The sequence below is a fragment of the Plutella xylostella genome, chromosome 16 (genome assembly GCF_932276165.1).
Source record: "Plutella xylostella chromosome 16, ilPluXylo3.1, whole genome shotgun sequence".
Classification (NCBI taxonomy): Eukaryota; Metazoa; Arthropoda; class Insecta; order Lepidoptera; family Plutellidae; genus Plutella; species Plutella xylostella.
Genome location: NC_063996.1, coordinates 7,478,400 through 7,499,912, shown reverse-complemented (window position 1 = coordinate 7,499,912; position 21,513 = coordinate 7,478,400). Strand labels below are relative to the sequence as shown.

Here is a 21,513-nt window from a genome sequence, read left to right as displayed (position 1 = left end):
ATTATTAAAAAATAAACAATTTCACCATTTAAGGAACAACACAGCTCTTTTATTACGTATTTATACTATCTGTTCATAAAACAATTATAATCCACCACAGCCTAACCCACAACACTTAGCACTCACAAACAATAACACAACCACAGGCACTAACCCCTCACACGTCTAGGCCGCGTCTAGACACGGCAAAAATCACGGGCGACGAATAAACTGAGAACTTTTTAATCCCATTTATCCCATCGAGTGCGCCCCCGCGTCTTAATCTCGGCTGTAAGCCGCCCGTGATTCATGAAGAAGAAGGGTTGACCAGGGGTGCATGGGATGGTAGACTATTGGTAGCCAAATTCATTCATTGGATGTAGGGAAACGTACGAGCGGTTACATAAATAAATGACCGGTAGGATAAAATAATTCTCTCTCTATGGAAGATTACGGGCTGATGACAATGATTGGTCGAATGATATAATTGAATGAATATAGACAAACGTACAAGATATCTTGTGATGTGGATATAAATGATTGTTTGCAAATACAACATTTTCAACCAAACCAATAGGTAATACATAACATCAACCAAAGTTTGTACGTCGGTATTAATTATGTCTTAGTGGAGATTTAATATCATATTGATAGATGAATTGACTTGAAATAGACTGATACTACAGACTAGAAAACGACTATATTTGTAAGTATTCGTAGACAGCCAACCAGAATCCTGATTTGCATGTATTAATATTTCACTGTGATCTAATCGACATACACAATTACACACACAGAACAACGCGGACTCTGGTGTACAAGGCTCTTTATAGTTAGGAAAATTTGGTAATTGTATTTAGTGTTCACTTTTATCAGGACACAGTACCTTCATCTCTACGATCGTAACTCCATTACTCGCGACCACCCTTTCAATTCCAATACATCCTAATAGGATTAGTGACGTCACACCGGCATTACATAAAATAGTTGCGGCCTATAATTGAAGTTCAGGTTACCTTTCTGTCTCGCCTCCACCCTAAACCCTACCTTACACTACGGTCTTAGGATTGGGATTGATTCCGTTCAGCCATGGTCATCACACGCGTGACTAGACAAAAGACGATCGTGCGTCAATAAAGGCTATCTCGTCTTTACTGCTCAGTCGTTTGGGGCGGTATTGGCTTATCGTTTTCCGGGGTTTGTTGGTGGTATCGGGCACCGTTTACAAATTGGTTCGGGGTTTCCCAGTAATTGAGTCTTAGCGTTCGGTTCTGGTCCAAGGCCGACTGAAGGATTAGGTTAGTTTAATGTATTACTATCTATTGATCGCGGGCCCGCTTGTTTGGATTAGGCCGGGTCCCCCGTGACACCTACATGTGTAGTCTTTGATTGTTCGAGGTGTGGGATTGGGATTGGGTGTCCGGGTGAATTTGTAATGGATATTAATGTTTCAGAAACTATGCACGTTGTTTTCCTATCACTTACTATTACTTTAGTTGAGTTTTAAGATGGTTCATTTGAAAACTGAATTAAACCTTTTGTACACTTATTCTTGTCACTACATTAACCATAATAATCATAAGAGATCTCTCCTAATCACATGTATCATCATCACCGGCCTACAATAGTCAGTAGGTAGTATTAATCTATGTATTATTGTCACAGACGGACGCCAAACAGTATCCTTTGTAAACTGAACCACTATGACCACCACATTTGTGAATTATACCTCTTGGTGTACAAATAAAGAGTCCTCTATCTATCTATTAGCTAACATGTCACCCTAACAGACAGCCAATAACATCATCAACACTAAACACACCATAATCACAGTAGAACCGCTCCCGATTATTGCTATAAGCAAACGTCCGTCCACCGAACGGTCAAACGATTAAACACGTCCTAAACAAATGTTGACCATCGTCCGAGAAACCGGCTCCCTGGATTAAGAGCAAGCCAAGATCTGGAAGCCATGTTTGATCTATCATGTTTGTTGGTTGTGGACGTGTTTTGGCTTGAGACATAATTATTGAATGTGTTAGTTCTTGATATTAGTGAAGGCTTCTGTTGACGGCTGTTTGGTTTGTTAAATTATTATTATAACTTGTAAAACGTCGCGTCGTCTCTTAACATAACTACTCGTATCACACAACCGAGCTTAATTTGTCAAATTGCAATAAGTACCTAGTTTTGAAATTATGAGAAAATGTCTGAACAAACTCACCTACACACCAATCACAACCCTCTTTTTTGTTTCACCATAGTCTGGTAAAAAACCGAAAAGAACTTAAAAACTTACGCGCGACAAAATTCGCGCCATAATTATAGACAGATACACACATTTCGTCAGATATCTGTTGCCTTCATCTCAGAGTCTCCACTCTATATGACGAAAAACGAAGTATCTGAGCGCTACCGCGCGAGCCACGAATCTATCTCGTTATATTAAACGTGCAGATTGCACGACAGCTCTCGTTCGTTCGTTTTTCATCAGTATAGAGTGACCCCCCTGTGGTGTATGACACTTCCGTCACGTCTCGATGGTTGATGTGTCGAGTGTCACTTCAGCTGCATGACGGCGTTAAAATCACGCTTTCTGAAGCTAAACGCGGTTTGAGTAGCTGCCGCTTTCAGAAGACGCTTTTTACGCTATTTAGCGGTGACGTTTACAAGGCGGGGGACACTTGCGAGCAATGAAAATGTTTAAAAAAAAAAGAGTAATTTAACTGGAAAAATTACTCATTTTTTTTTTAAATTTGGTTTAGAATTTCATCAAAATATTCACGTTTTTAGTTGGCTATATTCTAATTCAGTTTATAATAGGCCTTTGCCCAGCAGTGGGACACACAGGCTGCATAAAAACGAACTTCAATATTGCAGAAGGTGTCATCGTCATTAAGCTAGTCTTTTCTGAATACCTAACCTAGGAATACCTAATTGGGTGCTATTTTCATTGGAACTTTTTAATTTTTATGGTTTTTAAATATCCACAATAATCCCCACACTCTATTAACTAGCACTAACAGCCACACACAAACACACACACGTCAGCTGAACAAACTACGCGAGTCTGCCGCCATCAAAATAATCTCAACAGGCATTCACCGACTTATGTTAATATCTTCTTACGGCAACGACGTTTTCTAAGTGCAGGTAGATACATAGGAAAAATGAATTATTTTATAATCATTTTACCGCATCCGTGATAAAAATTAGAAATAAATTTGCGTTTGTGACCGTGGTTAAAGAATTGGCTAGTCAGATTAATAAGCGTCAGTCGCTGACTGCCCATAGTGCGCCGGACGTATACATGATGCCTTTGCTGCACCCTGTTTATGTAAGGTAATAGCTCAATCGAACAATGTTATTTTCGTGCGCACGGAAGCGTTTTCATCTCAACTTTAGACACAATGGCCACTCGATAATATCGCATCGAAATTATTTATTAATACTTTTATTACCATTCAAAACTAAACGAAAATCGGTTCAGCCGTTTGGGATCTACGCTATCACGGACAAATACACACATACACAAATACGTTAAACTTATCCTCTTTTTCCGTCGGGGATTAAAATCTACCTCACTTACACGCACAACACCACCGCAGTAACTCCCCGCTAGGAGCTAAACAACGGTTATTATTAATCCGGACAACTAATATTTGCTATAAGCAGCCTTCCGCTAATTATGCTAAGTTCTAGTCTAGGTCTAGTGCTTACACTATGTTGTTGCGGATAACAATGAGGGTGGATCAAAGAAACATGTTAAGTGTTTTAGCTAAGAAAGATGGCAATAAGTTTGACGGGTTTATGTATGTGTGTCGCTTAAAAGCATCGGAACCGATGCATGGGCCAATAATTGGAGTGCCCTTTTATGCTTAGATAATTATGTTTACCAAAATCGCTTCAGCAATTTATAGAATTTGCATTGTCTGGCGGGGGGTTTTAACGTTGTTTCTTAAGAATATTTGTTATTTGAAAGCCTAGACTTTGGCTTTAGTAGCTAAAGTTCTGGATGGTGCCTGTTTATTTAACAATGTACCAATTAGTTATTTTAAGTGGTATCAGTTACATTGTTTACTATTATTGTAGAGTAGATGTTTATTAGTACGAGTAGTCTATTCAATTACTGTTTAACTTATCGAAATGTTTCTAACATTATATATAATCGTTTATTACGGACCCACGATCCAAAAAAGTGTTAGTATTACATTTATCTTAACCTAATGTTAGTTATAACTACATAACACACAAAAAAATTACTCTATACACACATCTATTTTTTATTTGGTAGGAGTGACAACTGCACCCAGTGGTTAAGGAAACAGTTGTCCCACCTATCCACAGCCGTGTTCAGGACGGTGTTAGTGCTGCCGCGGACGCGGTGCAACAATGACGCGGCGCGCGACCTCATGACCGCGTAAAAGTCAGGCGTACGGGCCTCCGCGAACATACCCGATGCACTGCACCACCTCGGCAGCCCCATCAGCATCCTGAACGCGTTGTTGTATTGGACACGCAGGGCGCGACCGGTCTTCTGCAAATGATTCACCCAAAGACTGCAGGCGTAAAAAGACAGACAATATGCCTTAAATAGCGTAATCTTGACTGCCTTAGTACACCTACTAAATCTTCGAGCTACCATGTTGCTTCTAACCGATAGCGCCCTGCGCTCCCTATCCATATCCTTATCATCAGTCAGGTCCTCGTTTACATAGTGGCCCAGATATTTAAATTCTGCCACCCTTTTCAAAGGCGACCCGTTCATGACAACTGGAGGTAAAACACTTTGAGCCCTTTTCCTTGCACTAAACAACATGTATACGCTTTTTTTAATATTGTATACAAGTCCGTGTTGTTTAGTGTACTCACCGCATATGTTGAGTAGTTTAGTGATTGCGTTGATCGAGGGACCCAGCAGGACCATATCATCGGCATAGCTTATGTTGTTTACACTAACATTATCAATATAGCAACCATATGGTTGATTGCTGAGTTCCTCGATCAAAGCATTCATATACAGGTTAAACAGTAACGGAGAGGTTAAACCCCCCTGCCTCACGCCACATTCCATACGATACTCATCGGAATATGTACCGCCCCATCGGACCACATTCACTTGATTGCTGTACCAGTAGCGAAAGACAGATACAAGGGCCACCGGGAAACCGGTCTTAATTAATTTTTGCCATAATATATCATACTGTACTAGGTCAAAGGCCTTTGACAGATCTAAGAAGCATCCATATACCGGCGTGCGCCTATCCGTATAATATTTTATCGTACTTTTTAGTACTAGTATGGCACTTTCGGTAGAACAACCCTCTTTAAAGCCGAACTGTCTCTCATTTAACTTTAGGTAGTTATCCAATTGCCGTTCCATTAATCTGTCAAAGACCTTTGCCAATACAGTGGCCAGGGATATTGGCCTATAATTATTTGTAACCGATAAGTCTCCCATTTTGTCTTTTACCACTGGCACAACAACACATCGCATCATGTCGTCAGGCAGGTAGGAATGCACCAAACAACACGAATAAAACATAGCCAAGACGCGTGGCAGGTGAACGCCAGCATGAACCAAGTGCTCAATGCTGAGGCTGTCATGACCGGGGGATTTGCCTCCAGTGATGCTCCTTATCGCCTGTTTCACCTCCTTAGCGGTAAAGCGCACCCCACTACGGTCCGTGCACACATTATTGTCATAAGCAACTTGCCCTAAGGGTGACTTAACAGTAAAGTGTTTTTTAAACATATTAGCTATGTTTCTCGGACAGCTTTCTCCCTCCACGCTAACCGGAAGGCCAGGCTTCAGATTCATGCGTTTCGTTTCCTTCCAAAATTTACCAAATTTTTTATTTAAATGCTGAGATGCTATGATGTCCATTTTTATTTGCTCAGCATTTTTTTGACACCATTTTAATCTGCTCTTATAATAGTTTTTACTCAGGCGCATTTGTTCGAAAATAAAACCTTCTCGAGGTTTCCCGTGTTGACACCAAAATCGATATTTGAGCCTAGCCTCCCGGTGAGCGTCACCTACATGTTTATTCCAGCCCACTATTGGCCTTTTACCTGACCTACCAGGACCCGAATGACTAGTTTCTGTGGAGGACAACTGCAGTACACTAACAATTTTATCATACATATCATTTAAAATTAATTTATGACTTTGATCGGTACACATGTTATTACAGCAAGAAACAAACTCCGCGGGAAAATCAATCTCCCTTAATTCGGCATTACACAACTTATTATATTTATTTACAGAGCAAGGAGGTCTTTGTCCCCATAATATTAAGTTTTTTACGCTATTACTATTTACAAACTTAGACGGGATACATGTAAAATCACAAACAATTACAAGAGGGTAGTGGTCGGACCAATATACGTCATTATAACGGACATAAGCATCAATTACACTTTTACGAGCCGATGACGTCACGACACAATGATCCAACCAACGTCTACAGCCGTGCACTTCACTAATGTACGTGTAGGTATTGGAATTTATACCTAGAATGTCTACATCCGCACAGCTCCACAAATGATCACTGTTAAACGCAAGTAGTTCTCTCCAGAATAGTTCACCTGGGTGAGAGTTAAGATCACCGAGTATTATCGCGCTTTCCACTCCACTGCATTCTATAATAGAGTAAATTTCACTCAGACACACAGTAAACTCAGCTAAGTTATCAAAGCTATCAGTAGGCATATAAACACTTATGAATACAAAATGCCTATCGTCCACCGACGCGCGTATAGCCACAAGCCTGTCACTTTGGCACTTTATCACCGATACTTGGTGGAAACTACCTTTTCGCCACAGGATGGCCACTCCGCCGTGCGGCCGGCCTACCAGCGGGCCGGCGGACAGGTCCACCGCAGACTTGCCGCAGTACTCGAACTGGTCGTGGATTGTCCCCAGGAATGGAATGTCACACGGAAGCAACCAAGATTCCTGAAGTGCGACGATATCACATTCTTGACATAATCTATTTACATCATTAACGGAACGTTTGACGTTCTTACAATTGAAGCTTATTAATTTACAGTTATTTATGCTCTGATCCATTGGGTTGTTGTTGTGTACTGTTTCGCATTTGTACCTCTTGAGTGGTCCTATGTTTGTTAAACAAAAAATATTTCCTAAACAATATACCTTCAGGCCACAATGTCGAGTCATCAAATAGTGACCATTTATTCCTTGAAATGTATATTTTAAATGAATTATACTCTTTTTCCTCCTGCGCAGTGATTTTCTCAGGGTTAACTAGGATATTCGTTTTAGCCAAGATGTAATCTTTTATATCACCTTCAGTCGTATCCTTACTCACATTATATATGTATATTGGCATCTTAACGTCAGCCGATTTAAATTTACATCCAGCATCAATGGATGCCATTCCCTTTTTTCCCTGAAACCTTTCTTTTTTCTTTCTATGAACTAGAATCCAGTCATCCTCTTTTAATTGGTCCTGCCTATCAGTATTATGTACCGCACGCATGGAGGGTGCAGCAATCCGGTCCGAACTTGGAGCGCGCCGAGAGGCTACCTGTTTTGTCGCAGGTGGGGATGTCGTAACCGCAGTACTTTGAGGGGCCTCCACGCGCTTGCCCGGCTGCTTGGTGACACTCGCATACGCCGTGGGAGCGCGGACGTTCACCTCGGGCGCACTGTTCACATTTTTGCCGATGTCGGTGTTGTCTACCCTCTCAATTGACTCTATAGATTCTTTTGGATTCAGTTCAGCAGACAAACCTATAGGTCCACTATCTCCAAAGAAACTTTCTCTCATAAAACCGCCTCTTTTGGAATTTATGTTGTTTAGGTATTCATTATCAGTATTTATTAGTGACGCCGTTTTCATCAAACTTATGTCAGATTTTACTGCAATCAGATCCTCGGAGGTTGCATAACTTGTTTTTATGGTATTAATCTCCTTTTTAATTACCAAAATATCTTTAAGCAACGCCGTGACATCAATGTGACCAAATGTCACGGGTGGAAGTTTATTTAAATCTCGTGCTACGAAGATAGGTAACATTTCCGGGAGTGTTCTTTTCATCAAGCATATAATATCTTCAAGATTTCTCGATTTCTTTCCATCCCCTTTACGTGACAACATACGTCCTGCATTAACAACTGAATCAAAGAGAAGCCTTTTACCAGCCTCAACTTCATCTTCAGTAAACTTCGAGCAGACTAGCATGAGACTCTCATCGTCCATTACATCGATTTTATTTTGTATAAAACATAGTATCTCACTAATCACAATATTACACGACTGACACTTAACTACCGTCGAGGTCATTGCACTGATACAATTATTGGCGCATAGTCGACGCAAACACAACCGCCCGCTTTGATGTTGCGACTGAACATTAATGTTGAAGATAGGTTATCATAAACAGAGAAAATTATAAAACACAAGTTAAAAAAAGAGTTAAAACTTATGAATTGAAAGGTCTTGAGGGTGGCGGTAAAATATTGTATTCAATTCTACATTACAAATTATCGAAAAACAGGTACCGTCGCGCAAGAGCTGAGCTAGACAGAAGCCAGGGCAGTTGATTACGACAGGACCCTGTGTGCAACGGGGCACCTTAGGTACAGTAACATATATATAATATACTAACAAAGGGAATCCCAAAATCCCAATAGCCATAGTTTATCTCTAAACAAATAAATTAGCGGTGAATTTCAAGAATTTCACAAGGTACGCCTTTATGTTGCTACCAGGCGCCCATAAAGAAGAGAAGCGCTTAAACTAATGCTTCATTAATAACAATGAACGCTGCTATCGGATGTGCGCGTTGCTCTAATGGCTCTATAAAACTACCATCTTATGCCAGCCTAGTATGTGCATCGCCGGCAACCTAAACTACAGGCGGTAGAGGCGATTTTGGAATAGCTCTCCTGCAAGGGGAAGTTTGTCGAATTCCGTGCTGGATGCACCCGGTTGAAGTTGGATTTTTGATGAAGAGATTTCGTCGTTATTAAATTTACTTAATTAACATAATGATATACATTATAGTAGATTAATTATTGCATTAATTTTTGCTGGCTTTATGTCATAGTAATATTTATCATTGACTTCTGATATAGGAAATACCTAACCTTTCATTTATTTGTAACAATAATGAATATATGGTTCTTGTCTTTTCAATTACTATAGGTACTCTTTTGTAACAACCGACCACTATTTTATAAGACAAAAAAAGGAATTGAAACGTGTAGGAACTAATTATTTTTCCATCAACTTACATTACGCTTTCACTTACTATAATATATGAGTATTTGTCAAAGGAAACAAAGGAAATAATATGTGGGCCCATCTCACACAATGCCATCTGACCCCAAGCTAGGCAGAGCCTGTAATAATGATATCGGACAGCTGATATATATATCTACACAGATACATATTATTAGATAGATGTTATATAGTAATATTAAGTACATAGTAACACCTAAGACCCGAGTACAAATATCTGTCCCGGCCTGGACCGTACCCACTACAAAATTCGATCGTCTAAAATAAAAACAACATAACAAATCTTAAGTTGATTACGGCAGCGATTACACGCATAACCCACGCAGGGCAACCCTTCTAGACGCAAAAACCCGAGCAAAAGCCACCGCCTCAGCCCAAGCAAACACGTCTTTGGATTCGTTAAATCCGATCCAAATCCCTATTGGATCCCTCTTAAGATGCACCGCGGCGGCGGCAGGCGATGCTGGCAAATCTTCGAATTAATTTTACTACAGAAATATGCAAATCGGTGGATACACCCCGCCTAATAACATGTACCTAGGAAAGAGTGGTGACGCTGGGAAAAGCGCGGGTCGGATAGAGCAGGCGGCGAAACATCTTTGCCTAATCCTGTGGGGACACTGAGAAGCATGTCGTGTGGACATTGATTAATTCGTGGAATTTATTACTGGGATAAAGATAAACATATCAAAAAGGTATGTTTATGGATTGTTGGGTCTAAAAATTCAAGCATAAAACACATAAATATAGGGCATTATTAACGTCACTTGAACTCTTTCATTGCTCGTGAGTGTATTTGACCTGTATTTGACCTCATTGACGTGCTCCCACGAAGTCAAACTTCTTAATTAACCAACCCAATAGGCAAAGCTATAGGGCAAGAAAAGACTTAGAAAAGTACCAAAGTCCACATCTGCGCGACTTTAGCCCTACTTACTCTATGCCTTAATCGCCATCTCAGGCTAACAATATGGCTGCTTCAGCATCTTAATAGCTAACAAAATTTACCGCGATAGTAGAAAATTCACGATATTTACGTGCCCGGCTTCACCGCTACTTATTATAGTGATAAGCCTTTTTATTCGTATTTTAATCAGTGCTGAAGACTGGGCTGTTATAAGTGTGTATTTCTCTTACTATGGTAAGCGTTAATTTCTCATTGACGGCATCGTCAAGTTATCTTCGATTAGGTTGGCCGAAGAAAATCTCTCAGGTCGTACAATCGCACATAATCTCTATCGAAATTTTATCATTGAACTTCCAGTCGACATGTCAATGTATCCGACAAACTAAGCAAGTTAAATTCCACCCTACATTCCTCCAAACATGGAGGCAAATGATGATGATCTTATATTCAAGGTTGCCTTATTGATCATTGCTTCTGGTTTATAAGTATATTCTTTGTATATTTTGCTATTTGTCGTTACCAATAAAGTTATACTCCATTCTACCAACTGTAGAAATTTTATCATTGAACTTCTATTCGGCATGTCAATGTATCCGACAAACTAAGCAAATTAAATCGGAATTAAATTCCTCCCTACATTCCTCCAAACACGGAGGCGATTCCTTATAGCACATGAGGTCCTGAAGATGAAGAGACACTCACTTGCACAGAACCGTCTCCTTCCCGCCGTCGAACAGGCCGGCGCGGCCCCAGCGCGACGGCAGCTCGGCCACGACCGCGCCGCGCCGCCCCCACAGACACAGCCGCGTGCCGCACGCGCCGCACAGCAGACGCTCCACGGTGAAGGAGGGCGGCGAGAGGAGGTGTAGCTTCTGGAATGGTAAAAAGAGAGGAACGTTTAGTTGGCATATAGACAGAGCAACAACAAAAAAATACAGAAAACAAAACAAGAACAAAAAATACAGCCTATCATACAATACATCAAATAAAAAAACCGGCCAAGTGCGAGTCGGGCTCGCGCACAAAGGGTTCCGTAGCAGCAAATATAATTTACAGTTAAATCAACCTATCTCAAAAACTATAAGAGATACTTTGATCAAACCAAAAATCGTTGAAAGAGTTAATTAGCATGCATCACCTCTATTTTTTTTAGAATTTTATACCCCGTAGTTATAAAAATAGAGGGGGGGGGACATACTTTTTACGACTTTGAGAGCTGATATCTCAAAAACCGTTCACTTTAAGAAAAATGTTTTTTAGAAAACTTTATATCATTTTAAAAGACCTTTCCATTGATACCCCACACGGGTATGTACATCGAAAAAAAAAATTTCATCCCTCAGTTACATGTATGGGGGGCCCCACCCCCAATTCTTTTTTTTACTATTTAGTGTCATATTTTTGTAGCGGTTCATACAACACATATTCCCATCAAATTTCATCACTGTAGTACTTATAGTTTCCGAGTAAATCGGCTGTGACAGACGGACAGACGGACAGACGGACAGACGGACATGACGAAACTATAAGGGTTCCGTTTTTGCCATTTTGGCTACGGAACCCTAATTATGTAGAGAAAGGTATTTTTTTTTTGGGGGTAAAAGCATAAAAAATTATAAGCTAAAGAGGTAGAACACCGTCGACGTAAAACAGCGAAGCACCCGAAACAGGAAGCCAGTAGTAATATTATGAATGCAAAAGACTGTTGTAACAGCGTTGGGAGCGGCCGATGACCAGCAGTGGATGATTGGTTAGTGATGGTTTATGAGGCTACCACGAACTTACGGCGTAGCAGACTACGGCAAGGCTACGGCGTAGCAGACTACGGCGTAGCAGACTACGGCGTAGCTGGCTACGACGATGCTACGGCGCGGCGTAGCAGGCTATACGAACATAATTTTGTGGCGAGGTCTATAAATATTTCAAGTTATATCTTAGCATGAATATCAAACTCTACTTAACATTGTATTTAATGAAATCAAGTCACAAATTACATCACAAGACGTTTTTAAACCGTATTAATGTAGTTTCACGAGCCGGGGAGAAACCAATGTCCCGTGAAGAGATCGCTGTCGGCAATAAGACCCTCTGTGTCGATGCGTTCATTGTTGTCGATATGTTACAATGTTGTAACTTGAGGATTACCAAATCGTCGAATTCTTAACCATCACGACCCATCACGTCCCTACTGCTTCACCACGGGACACGGGTCACCTTCCAATGAAGGAAGCGTTTTAGTCCTAGTCTACCACGCTGGCCAAGTGCGGGTGGACCGAAACACAAACAAGCTTGTGCTGAGAGAGTAAGTGGGCAACCCGACTGCCAGATGTTTTTCAAGCTGCCCGAAGGCAGGCTCTGACTAGGCTTAAAGTGGAATTCACCATCATCACACACAACCCATCACGTCGCCACTGCTAGGCTACGGATTTATTATAAATAATTGTTCCCATGAGCTTCCCTGCGCCTTAAAAAGTTTTCCCGAGGGAATTCCGGGATAAAAAGTAGCTTTTTCAGGGTCTAGACTCTAGTAGACCATATGTATACTAAATTTCATTCAAATCTGTTCAGTAGTTTTGGCAGACACAGTTACATTCGCATTTATAATATTAGTTAGTATTTCCACATTAAATAACAGCTTCGATGGCACAAACGCCACTATCCGCTACAGGGCGCCTTGCGAGATGCGATTATGGAACTTTTTAATCAATAAAAAGTATAAAAAACGACCGAGGAAGCCGACGGACGCTCTCCAGTGGTGTAGCGAAGGTACAGCAGCCCGATTGTGAGCAATTTGAATTATACGATTTTACACTCACGACCACGAGCAATGACAATGACATGCTTTTAGAAAATGCCGACACCGAATGACCCTAACTTTTCAATACATTGAATCCTAATCCTAACTAATATTATAAATGCGAAAGTAACTGTGTCTGTCTGTTTATCTGTCTGTCTGTCTGTCTGTCTGTTACTCTTTCACGCCAAAAATACTGAACGGATTTGAATGAAATTTGGTATACATACGATCTAGACCCTGGGAAAGGACATAGGCTACTTTTTATCCCGGAATTCCCACGGGAAAACTTTTTAAGGCGAAGCGAAGCGCGCGGGAACAGCTATCCTAACTAATATTATAAATGCGAAAGTAACTGTGTCTGTCTGTCTGTCTGTCTGTTACTCTTTCACGCTAAAACTACTGAACGGATTTGAATGAAATTTGGTATACATACGGTCTAGACCCTGGGAAAGAACATAGGCTACTTTTTATCCCGGAATTCCCACGGGTAAACTTTTTAAGGCGAAGCGAAGCGCGCGGGAACAGCTAGTAGATAAATAAGTTTAACACAATATTTACGTTTTATTTGGTAATAAATATTCTGGTGCTCTGGTAAATCTACTTCAACATTGCAGACGGCGTAAATAATCTAGCCGTTTCCGTTTAGGAGTAATCTATTCTATTCTATTCTCTGTGGGGGTGTAAGTACCTGCACCTCTCTCAAGTGGAACCTTTGTGCATATCCCCAGGGTCTAAACTGCCTTCCTACGCTTGGACCATTTCCCACCACGCTGGTCCACTGCGGGTTGGTGGGTTCACATATCTAGATGTGCTAAATCTAGATATGCAGGTTTCCTCACGATGTTTTCCTTCACCGTAAGAGCGATGAAATACATTGTACTTAAGCACAATTGTAATTTATTAACGTACAATTATTTACATAATTTATATAATTTACAATTACAAACTAAACTACCTATATATTATACAAACTAAACCTATGTACATAACTAAAACTATATGTAGAAGAGACCTTCTAAGCCTGGTCCCTGTGGGAGAGTACTTAAGCTAAAAGAACTCATTAGTACATGTCAGCGCCGGGATTCGAACCCGCATCTCTTGCGTGAGAAGCGGGCGCTTAACCGACTGAGCTACCACCGCTCCTTCGTTTAGGAGTAATTTGGTGCTTCTATCACTGGAACTTTTTCATTGCTCACGAGTGTATATTTTTTTCACGATGTAAAATATATCTTTTCGTTTTTATGCTCCTCATTTACAATCCCCCCGCTGCAACTGTACCTCCAAGCAACTCCTCAAAGGCGTTGCTTTTCTTATTTTTCATTATCCGGCCGCCTGCCCCGCTTCCTGTGACGTCACACTTATAATCATTTACCGTTTGATGCTGCAGATAGTTGGCAACTCCATTTTTTTCACGGGAAATTGAAAAAGTTTCACAGAATCGCGGCCGCATCCCGGTAATTAGGGCGTGTGAATATTTATGGTGTTTTTAAGGTACATGCGGATCATCTGTGGTTTTTTAAGCCTTAATAAGCCATGGCAATACAATTTTTTTCATAAGTTTTGCCCCGTAACTCTAGATGTGTTCAAAATAAGAAGGGAACTTAGCCTTATTATGTACGTACATGATAAGAATAACGATGTAATAACTTTCCATATTCAATATAAAGCTAATCAACAAAATATACATGCAATACAAGATATTTTTAAATGCTATCTAGAAATCGACTATACAGTTAAGAGACGCACCATTTCTGCTTGAGGACGTCTTTATTTAATAACCCGCCCAATACCTCGAATTATCCTTGTTTAATCTTTAGAAAAACCCGATAATTCGAACCCTTTACCGGTCACGACCTCGGAGACCCAAGGCGGCCATAAATACCCCACTCGATGACAACTAAATGTACACTCCCATGCCATATAATGGGTTAAGTTGCCCTTCATAACTTGTGTTTCAATATGTGTGTGATTGTATTGATATTTTTTATCACAATGGTTTAAACAAATAGCACTATTAATTCTATTGGAATCGATAAAAAACATTCGTTTAAAAAAAAGAAACCGGCATGATTCCCACTGTAAAATCTGTAAAATTTTAAGACTTCCGATCATTTTCCGCGTCAGCGGTTCGAAGCATAGGTACGTGTTCGTAATTACTGAAATTTATATTTATTAAAAAATGGGATATAATATATTATTCAAGCCGAAATTGTCCGCACGCAGCGCCGCATCCTAATCCCGCAAAACCAGCTCCTCGCAATATTTTCCACTAATTAAGATGTAGATTAAACATAAATAAATTAATCCCGAATGCAAATAAAAATAGCCACCCCGCAATGTCCAGAAAGGGTTTTTTTTTACATATTAAAATTCGACGGCCCACCTTCGAGTTGGACAATTAAGCGTTGGGTCTTTGAGACCGCGCGGCCGGTGGGGGGGGGGTTATGTCGGAATATTTTTAATAATATAAAAATTAAAATATTCATGCCGCGTAGCCGTGTATCGCGATCAGTGGTCGGGACAGATTTTTTGCCGCCATTTTGCCGACGTGACCGCCGCGGCCGTTGGCAAGATTAGCTGGTTGCATGCGTTCGAATAAATGGTGGACGTATTTATTAAAATACCGGATCCGGATGCGCGCGGAATGCTGATTCGGCTGATGCTCGAAGATTACGCGGTTACGAAACATCTAATTCGTCTTGTACAAACATAAAAGGTATAGTAATATTGTTATCGTCATATTACTGCAGATCGCATCCAGTGGCGTGCTTTGGGAGAGGCAAACATCCAGCAGTGGACTGCTATAGGTTGATGATAATATTGCTACGAAATTCCAGCAGTCGGAGTTTTTTTTAAGTCCAGCTGTGAATAAATAATATAAAATGCTCCGTCCACCTTGCTGCTTGTGAGTGTCGTCTAATATTACGATAACTATTCATAGTGGCACTGAGAACTATATTTTTTAAATGAATTAGTTGTGTACAACTATTACTTATTATAATAGCTTCATAACACGGGGAAATAAAATTTTCTCTAACCCGGTGAGAGATTCCGCTACTCGACAAGAGATGGCGCTACGAGTCTCGTTTTCAACCATGGAACGTCGGCATCGAGCCAATAGCCGTCTAGCCGGAAACGGATTTCCTTCCGATCAACTTTTCGAAGACTATAAATCTGTGAAATGGCGGGAATTAATAACGGCCCAAGACAAAAATCTCTTCTGGTGGCCGTTAAACAGAAATTAATAATTTTTATGGTATTGGGTTTACGCTACTTAGCGTTTGTTCGTCCTAACAAAGTAAAAAATTAAATAAATTGTGGTTAATTTGGGACTGACTGAGCAGCTTTTGATTAAACATATTAATATAATGTATTAATATGGTTTACAATAAAATTACAAAATACTGTATTTACTAAGTTTATTAAGTAATTTGTATTTATTGGATATAAGACATAAAAATACAGATCATATAATAATAATTTAAAAAAAATACATTGAACTGTCTACCTAATAAAAACTAATCGGCATTTCCTTCAAATTATGACAAACAAAATATGTACAAAATAGTTGTACTGGAAATAGGTAATGTAAGTATGTATTATCAAATGTTTTTTTAGAAACATTTACTTTTGTAATTAAAGTACCTAACTCTACAAACTTTGCGTACATGATACCCGTTAATAATAATAACAAAAAGATAACGGACGCAAGAAGAACAACACGCCAATATTGGCCGTTCGAATTTCAAATTTCTTATTTACGATTATAAACCGACTTTTATTGCAGTTGGCAAATTTTCCCGATGTCGCGTAAGGAAATGAATCGGGGAAATTACCCGGCCGGGAAACCATTTAATGGCCTCATCTTTGGACGCATTATTCGCACGCTCCAATGGGAAATTGGGAATTTATTTACGAGTCATGGAAAATTAATAATGTATTCGTTTTTAGATATTGGAGTTTTAAGTCAGGCGAGATCTTGAGTAGCGGAACAAAACGTGCAGCTTGAGTGAGCTACGTGCTTAATGTGCTTTCATAAGCACCATGATTCCATCTTTACATGTAAAAATTTAGTTCAACTTGTGTAGTTATAGTTCCTATTCCCAATACTCTCTTATCAAACTTGTAATATGCTGATATAAATCGATGCTAAGTTTCTTAAAAGTTATCATTTAAATATCGGTATGATATTGGTACCGTAGGTATCAAACCTAACAGATTTTCATAAATGTATGGAGTAACGGTACCGATGCCGTTTTTACCGATTCCGATGAAGTGGACGCACTTGTATGAATTTATATACAAGGAATACTGAACGCGATGCGTTCGTTTTTTTTTTTTTTTTTTTTTGTTTATTGTTCATTTATTTATAACATTTCTTAATAATACATGCAGTGCTCTTAAACCTATTAAGGTTTGAATGGGCACTCATCACTCATGGTTGCCATTCATTCATTCATGCCGTTGCGATGCCGAAAGGTGGACGCTTACCTTTACTTTCTGTTCATACTTAAGTGAGATATTTCACAGCAGCTTATTCAGCAAGTCAACGCAACTTTAAAGTGCTACGAAAGCGTCATTTACCTAATCACCTGCTTTTAGCCGCTAAAAGTCGGGCAAAAAAAAAACTTGGGAAAAATTCCGCAAACGAGCGGCAAACTTCCAGCGACTTAGGACACCTGTCCGAGGCGACATCGACAACAGATAGTTATATCTTCGCGAAACTCGCGCCATAAATTTCTCCGAGGTCCGCTTAAGGCGGCTTCGAGCGCCATTACCATTTTTTATGCATAGAAATCGATCCGGCAGGAGCTTAATGCGGCCCACGATACATTAATATCTTACTTTTTATGACTCTTCGGCAACAATCCAACGAGGAACTCTGATATCTCGGCTAAGCCCGCGCTACCACGGAAAACAAACCCTGTTTCCCACAATCCAGAGATTATTTTTCTCCGGAAAGTTTAGAGTCAAAACTTAAGAGGGGGCAGGGGAATTGTTATTCGAGTTCCAGGAGTTGATAATAGGTGGCGCTGCCGATTCGCTTAACGCTTTCATTTTTCTTTCACGGGCACTTTGAGATTAAAAGTTTGGAAAATAGAATGAAAAGTTTGGTGAGTTCCGGCGGTGTCGGCCGTCGATCGGCCGATTGGCGGCGGCAACGCGCGCATGAATATGTATTTTCACTTTCACAAAATGTTTTGGCAATATTATAAAAAAGAGAAAAATATAATCGGTGCAACACCAAACTTTCAAAAATATCTTACAGAAAATGTTTATTCTTCCTTCTTGTTTATAAGAATACTTACAATATTAAGTCAAATTCAACAAACGAATCTATGACTACTTACATTAAAGGTTAGATTGTTTCGTTAATTGTTTAGTCTATCTATGCATACCTACTGCATCATAGTTCCAATAATCAAACATACTTCCATTTTTTTTCACATACCTCCATATAGATACAATTACCGACAATATCTCTCAGCAATCATTTTCAATCCCCTGCCAGCCGTATCTGGTAATCGCATTAGGCTGTGCATCGGTCACGTGATACAGCCTGGCCTGCTGCAGCCTGGCGTCGAGCCAGCGGCCAGGAGCCTGTTGTTTATAAAGAACCATATCGGTGTTATTCAAGTGGTTGTTTTCTGGGCGCTTGTGTGCTTCGAACGGCAGGTTAAGCCGTGGGTCCCGGTTGCTGTTTCGGCAGCGGTGTTGAATCCTAGGCTAGATTGAAAACATCTGACAGTCGGGTTGCCCACTTACCCGACAACTCTCTCAGCACAAGCGTGCTTGTGTTGGGGTCCACCAACCCACACTTGGCCAGCGTGGTGGACTAGGCCTAAGCTTTGCCTTCATTGGAACGATACCCGCGCCCCAGCTGTGGGGACGTGATGGGTCGTGATGAATAACGGTGTGGGTGCACAAAAGGAGGTTTCCCGAGTGACGTACCTACTATCAAGTGGTCTTTACACATACGTCCGGTGCACCCTGGGCAGTCAGCGACTGACGCAAACCTAACTTGTTAATTCTTTCACCATGATGAAAAATTCTATAGTTTCCTGGAAATTCCACAGGGTAGAAACATTAATATGCTGTAAGGAACTGATAGTGCGTGTCAATTATTCTCTACATACACTATACACTAAAATTCCGATAGCAAATGTAGAATAGAATAGCTAAAACACAACGTGTCTTTAACAAAGCAGAATACGAAAACGACGAAGATACATAAAAAGCTTTGTTCATTGTTCAGTCCATGAAAGCGTAATCTATAGCTAATACACGACTACACTGAAAGGACGAAACGTGGAACTGTAACCTGTGAGAAGTGAAATAATAATGATAATAAATATTTATTCAGAAAACTATTTGGAAATGTTTTTAGCATTTAGATTTGACCTAATGTTGTTAAACACAGGTGGTACAGATAGATGAACTTGCTTTCTGAAGTAGGTTATAAGTATTTGATTGAGTGTGTTGTGTGAACCGTTGATCATATATCGGTATTACCGTTTTTAACTTGGACTCAAAATTATTATTATTCTCTTGTCAAATATTATGTGTATGAAAAAAAAAACAAACGAGTAATATGTATTTATAATGAATACGATCAAATAATGGAGTCTCTCGCTTTACGCTATATTTCAGTTTCAGCAAAAACATTTTTGAAGTTTATGGTTTATCGAATATAATGTTCCATTAGCAGGCTTCGATTGACCAAACATAGGCACTTCTCCTTATTATTTTGCCCCAATACCAACAGTTGGCACTACGCCCAAACTTTAGCCCGATTGCCAAATTATCTGCCTAGAGTTAGCACCTACACGAATATTCGTGAGTTATTGTGGCATTAACCTAATGGGGATTGTTTTAAAAGTCTAAAAGGACTCTAGTTATGGCAGTTGAGGTGAATGCCTGACGTAGCCGTGTTTATAGAAAAACTGGTAAATATTTAGGTATAAGAACGGTTAAACTTCTACAAACAGTTGCTGAAGTATATTTTTGAACTGTTTTTAAACATTGAGTTTAATCATACATCCGAGACTGATTAAATATCCATTGTAATAAATAATGATTAGAAAGTCAAGACAACATTCATATATTACTAGGATACGAGGAAAATATTACCATAGATCATAGACGAGAAAAATGCCAGGAGACGGAACGACCTATCTCATGCTAAAGTAGCCAGCCCTGGACGTATTGACCCCTGGGTCATGTCTTACTAGATAACGGTGACTCTTAAGCAGTGGTGACTAAGGCTGTAATAACCAGCCGTTCAGTCTCGCCATAGCTCGGGAAAGGACAAGAGGAAGAGGACGCTCTGTAACCACATTGTGGAACCGACAAGGGGAGGTGCGGGCATAATGGCCCGCTTTGACTTTCGAGATGGATTTTTTAATGCAATAATTTCGATAATTTATCGCTAGATAGCGCTTCTTTGTGGCAAAGTAAAATACAAATTGGCTTTCTTTTTTATCAGTAAACATTAACTGGCCGTCGGGGCGGCGCCGGGAGCTCAGCTTTCAATTTTAAAGTGACATTTTGAGGTTAGGTAGGCGTAGTAATTAAATACGTGACGTAATTTGGCGATGGGTCCGCACAGTCATTTGTGAAAATGGCGAGATGGCCGCGCTGATACGGCGAAAGATTTTTTCTGCGTCGTCGTTATCTGGCGTTTTTTATGGCGACTTGTGTTGGACGTGTTTACGCGGCACTGTTGCTGATTACTCGGCTAAGGTTGCGGACTTCGAAGATCTTATTTACACTGGATACTTCTCTTGTCCACGCGAATATTGTACCTTTATTGCAATTATTGTGAATCTTAGCCCCTTCGCGTATATTAGTAAACCCACCGGAGCGTTACACATATCAATAGTGTAGAATAGAATATTTCTTTATTGATACCAAAAACACTAAAATTAAAATTTCTACCTACGTACAGAGACATGTTATATATTAAATAACAAGATCCAAGCTTGAAAGCCTTATTACAACATCGCATCTGCATCACAAAATTTACCTGTATCACTATACTATAACTACTAAATCTACTTCCAAAAAAATACATGTAAATTTTGGATATTGCAAAGCATAAGTACAAATAAATGCTCATAAAAACTTCATCAACATTACATGGAGATAATTTTCTCCCAACGATCGTGATTAACGACGACTAGTTATAGGCGCTCACACCGCACATTAGTCCATCGACGGCGAAGTTGCCAAGTCAATATCATTATACGGCGCCATAAAACAACCTAGTCAGCGGAGGTGAGGCGGGGCGCAAACAATTTAATTTACTACAAGACACTGCCAAACTCCTGAACACGGCAATATTGAACATTCCGCCCCACCCTCCTCTAATACAAATTTTCACGGCTCATCGCCGGCGTAAAAAAAAACCTAAAAAACAAATTAAGACGCCGAAAAAATCGCACGCTCCACTAATAAACGGGATGTTCGCTAATTCATCATTGTTTTTCGCTAATAAAAACACGACAAAAACACATCTTTTAGTCGGACAAAAAATCACCCCCCCCACTCGGGGG

The 21,513-nt window shown here is 40.0% G+C and overlaps 1 protein-coding gene across 1 annotated transcript in view; it reads right to left on the bottom strand.

Annotated features, from left to right (window-relative positions):
- The window catches only part of LOC105381892 (nucleoporin 88), a 152,093-nt gene that overhangs the window by 60,153 nt on the left and 70,427 nt on the right, over positions 1-21,513 (bottom strand). Inside the window, 1 exon segment of the mRNA XM_048626354.1 lies at positions 10,864-11,033. Coding sequence (XP_048482311.1) covers positions 10,864-11,033 — 170 coding nt within the window.